At 42.5% G+C, this 4,348-nt stretch overlaps 1 protein-coding gene across 1 annotated transcript; it reads left to right on the forward strand.

Annotated features, from left to right (window-relative positions):
* Positions 1 to 1,146: 1,146 nt before the first annotated feature.
* On the forward strand, positions 1,147 to 4,342 carry LOC120859793 (protocadherin gamma-A4-like; the record flags this gene model as incomplete). Its single annotated transcript, XM_040235765.1, has 1 exon — positions 1,147 to 4,342. A coding segment is annotated over exon 1 (1,862 nt), but the record flags the coding sequence as incomplete, so codon positions are not given.
* Positions 4,343 to 4,348: the final 6 nt, after the last annotated feature.

Genomic DNA, 4,348 nt, shown 5'->3' on the forward strand with positions numbered 1-4,348 from the left:
GCCGAGCTGCAGTTTTACCTGGTGGTGGCCTTGGCCTTGATCTCGGTGCTCTTCCTCCTGGCAGTGATTCTGGCGGTCATCCTATACCTGCGACGCTCCTCCATTCCCATTGCCTGGGGCTGCTTTAAGCCTGGTCTCAGTTCCAAGTCTGCACCTGGGGTTCTCCCCAACTACAGTGAGGGAACATTGCCCTATTCCTACAATCTGTGCGTTGCCTCTCAATCAGCTAAGACAGAATTTAATTTTCACAATGTGACCCTGGAAATGGCTCCCCCTGGGGATCTCCTAGGTGAAGATCCTTATATGGATATAGGTACCAGTAATGAAGACCCCCAAATCGCCTATGATTCCTCTTTTTCCTATCGGGTGAGTTTTTGCAGACTTACTTAACTTTTATTGCTGTATTTTATTTTCAATAGTGCATCATTAGTTTTGGTCCTTGTTCATTGTTCTAGTGATGGTAGTGGGAGAGGAGGTATATTGGATGGGTTGAGATTGGTTTCTTGATTGCTCAGTAGTCTTGATGGTTAATTATTACTGGTTGTTACTTCTCAATTTGTACTCTCAGCATTTCTATACATCAGCAAATCTTGCTACAAACAGCTTTTTCTGTCACTGCCCTTAGTAATAGCACTGCCCTTACATAGTTGATGTGTAATATACCTTTTTTTCAAGATTGTAAATGTACTAACATTTCTTTCTTGTTAAGTTAAAATTTTTGTTCATTAAATACATTTTAGTTGTTTATCTTTTTCTGTGATGTATTAATATAACCTTCAATAATTAAGTCTCAGCACTTTTTTGCTTTATCATATGTAGCAAAGACTGACAGGTTTCATATTTGAATCACTAACTTGGGGTCTTTTTTCCCATTTTGTAAACTATCAAGAGTAATTTTCTTGACCATCTTTAAATAATTAGTTTTTATACCCTATCTACTTTGTCACTGCTACCATGAGGAATGTAACAAACATTTTGTTGTATACAGAGACTTTTCTATAATTTTTTAACATAGACTTCTGATAAGTGAGTCAGATTTTTTTCAAAACAATTTTATTTTACCTCCCAACCCCCAAAAAGCTGTGGGTCTTTTGAGGACTGTGAAAAATACCTTCAGCCTACTCTCCAAAGTCAGAGAATTTTTAAAGCTCTGAATAATTAATGGAGTTTTGAGTCTGATCAAAATTTATGAGTAATTTCTAGAAACTAAATATTATGTGAGTAATAATCGAAGAACTGAGTACTTGCTGCTTTATCTCAAATTTTCTCAGGTTAGTAAACTGCTCTAAGTATTCATTAATAAGAAAACTATAAAACATGCAATGATTATATAATTATTAAAATATTTCCTTTTTACCAATTATTTCTAAAATCAAAACTATAAAGTTATAAGTAATAGTAAGATAATACCTTCTGGGTGTGTCCTAATATGGAGATCACTGAAACACCATATGCTCTTTATAGTGCTTCAGTTTAACTTTTCTGTCTTTTTACCTTTATTACTTCTTTTAACATCAGTTATTTACGCATTCTTTTAGGTTTTGCAGCTTCATTAATGACTCCTTCGTTAAGCATTGAAAAATTATTTGAGTATATACTCAATGAAATGTGCTATTCTAGAGTTTGAGGACTCACTGTGAACATGGTCCTCACAGATGCAACCTGTGGTCATGAATCTTCTTATATAAAATTAATGAGCAAATATCCTTCCCAAACCTATTATCATATTTGTCAAGCTCATTAGCAAAGGGGTAAAACTAGCTCTTAAACAGTAGATGTTTTCTAACAAGGGAATTAAAAACTTGCCCCAAATTTTAAAGGGTCAATCATGTGAGAAAACTTGTTTCTGTATAGGTTGAGACTAGAGCCCAGATCTCCAACTTCTTGGACACTGTCTTTTCAACTATTTATTATTCTATTCTTCAAGTATAACCTTGTTTTGGGGAGGGGTAAACATATCCTTTTTGCAATGCAAATTGAAATTGAGCTATGAGAATAAATAATGCAACAAACTTAAAAGAGGTAGAAAAATTCTTGCAAAAAAACTTGCCTCTGAAAAAATAAATTACTTTATCAGCCTTAATGTACAGGAAGCTTTGGATCAATTATATATTTTCGCTGCAAATTAAACAGCAGATGTTTGGTTTTTATTATTTTGGAGAAAATTGAACACGGAAAAGAAATGGTGTACAAGCGATCCTTTCTTTACCAAGAATAGATTGCAGTAACAGGTTAGGACTCTGAGTGTCGCTATTCACCAATCGGGGGAAAAAAGAACCAGGAATTTAATCCGTACCACAAGATTTCTGCATCACAACGCACTAGCTTTGGGGTTTTAGAAAGCTTCTTCGAACTGGACCCCCGAGAGCTCCAACATCCAACGGTGAAAGTACCTTATCCTAGACCCCAAAGATCCTGGGAATCCCCAAACCTCCAGCAAGGGAACACTCAAGCGCAAGCTATTCCGCCGCGGGGCTGTCATGGCGTCCCCTCCTTTCTGCCCAAACTGCAGCCGGCTAATCTGGATCTGTGTTCTCCTGGGGGCCCTGTGGAAAATCCGGGCCGAACAAATCCGCTACTCGGTGCCTGAGGAGCTGGAGAAGGGCTCCTTCGTGGGCAACATCGTCAAGGACTTGGGGCTGGAGCCCCAGGAGCTGGCGAAGCGCGGAGTCCGCATTGTCTCCAGAGGTAGGACGCAGCTCTTTGCTCTGAACCCGCGAAGCGGCAGCTTGGTCACCGCGGGCAGGATAGATCGGGAGGAGCTCTGTGACAGATCTCCCAAGTGTGTAGTAAACCTAGAGATTCTCTTAGAAGACAAAGTGAAGATTTTTGGAGTTGAAGTGGAAATAATTGATGTTAATGATAACGCGCCCGACTTTGGGGCAGAGCAAAGGGAAATAAAAATCGCTGAAAGTGAAAACCCTGGGACAAGGTTTCCTCTTCCTGAAGCTTTTGATCCAGATATAGGGATAAACTCTCTACAGGGTTACCAGCTCAGCTCGAATGTCCACTTCTCCCTAGACGTGCAAAGTGGAGCTGATGGGATTAAGTATCCTGAGCTGGTACTGGAGCACGCCCTGGACCGTGAGGAAGAGGCGGTTCACCACCTCATTCTGACTGCCTTTGACGGAGGCAACCCGGTTTACTCTGGCACTGCCAGGATTCTTGTAACACTTGTGGATACCAACGACAATGCCCCAGTATTCACTCAGCCCGAGTACCACATCAGTGTGCAGGAGAATGTGATGGTGGGCTCCAGGCTACTCACTGTAAAAGCCACTGATCCAGATGAAGGAGCCAATGGAGAAGTCACATATTCCTTCCGGAAAGTAAGAGATAAAATATCCCAACTATTCCAGTTGAATTCTCTGACTGGGGACATAACGATATTGGGAGGTTTGGATTATGAGGACTCTGGATTCTATGATATAGATGTAGAAGCCCACGATGGACCTGGTCTCCGAGCCAGAAGTAAGGTACTGGTGACAATTCTGGATGTAAATGACAACGCTCCAGAAGTCACAGTTACATCTCTCACCAGCTCTATCCAAGAAACTTCTTCCCCAGGCACAGTAATTGCACTTTTCAATGTGCATGACAGTGATTCAGGAGAGAATGGCCTTGTCACGTGTTCCATTCTGGATAACCTGCCATTCACACTTGAAAAGACCTATGGAAATTATTATCGGTTGTTGACACACAGGGCTCTGGATAGGGAAGAGGTCTCAGAATATAACATCACTGTAACTGCCACTGACCACGGAACTCCAGCATTGTCTACAGAAACATACATCTCACTGAACGTGGCAGATGTCAATGACAATCCACCTGCCTTCCCTCATGCTTCCTACATGGCCTACATTCCAGAAAACAACCCCAAGGGAGCCTCCATCTTCTCTGTGACTGCCCATGACCCTGATAGTAACCAGAACTCAAGGGTCACTTACTCTCTGGCTGAAGACACACTGCAGGGGTCGCCTCTCTCCACCTACGTCTCTATAAACAAGGACACTGGAGTCCTGTATGCTCTGCATTCCTTTGACTTTGAGCAGGTTAGAGACCTGCAGCTACTGGTGACTGCTAGTGACAGCGGGGACCCACCACTCAGCACCAACGTGTCTGTGAGCATATTTGTGCTGGACCAGAATGACAATTCACCCGAAATCCTATACCCCACCCTCCCCACTGATGGTTCTATGGGTGTGGAGCTGGCACCCCGCTCTGCAGAGCCTGGCTACCTGGTTACCAAGGTGGTGGCAGTGGACAGAGACTCGGGACAGAACGCCTGGCTGTCCTACCGCCTGCTCAAGGCTAGTGACCCAGGACTCTTCTCGGTGGGGCTGCACAC

Source organism: Oryx dammah, unplaced genomic scaffold, assembly GCF_014754425.2.
Source record: "Oryx dammah isolate SB20612 unplaced genomic scaffold, SCBI_Odam_1.1 HiC_scaffold_3154, whole genome shotgun sequence".
NCBI lineage: Eukaryota > Metazoa > Chordata > Mammalia > Artiodactyla > Bovidae > Oryx > Oryx dammah.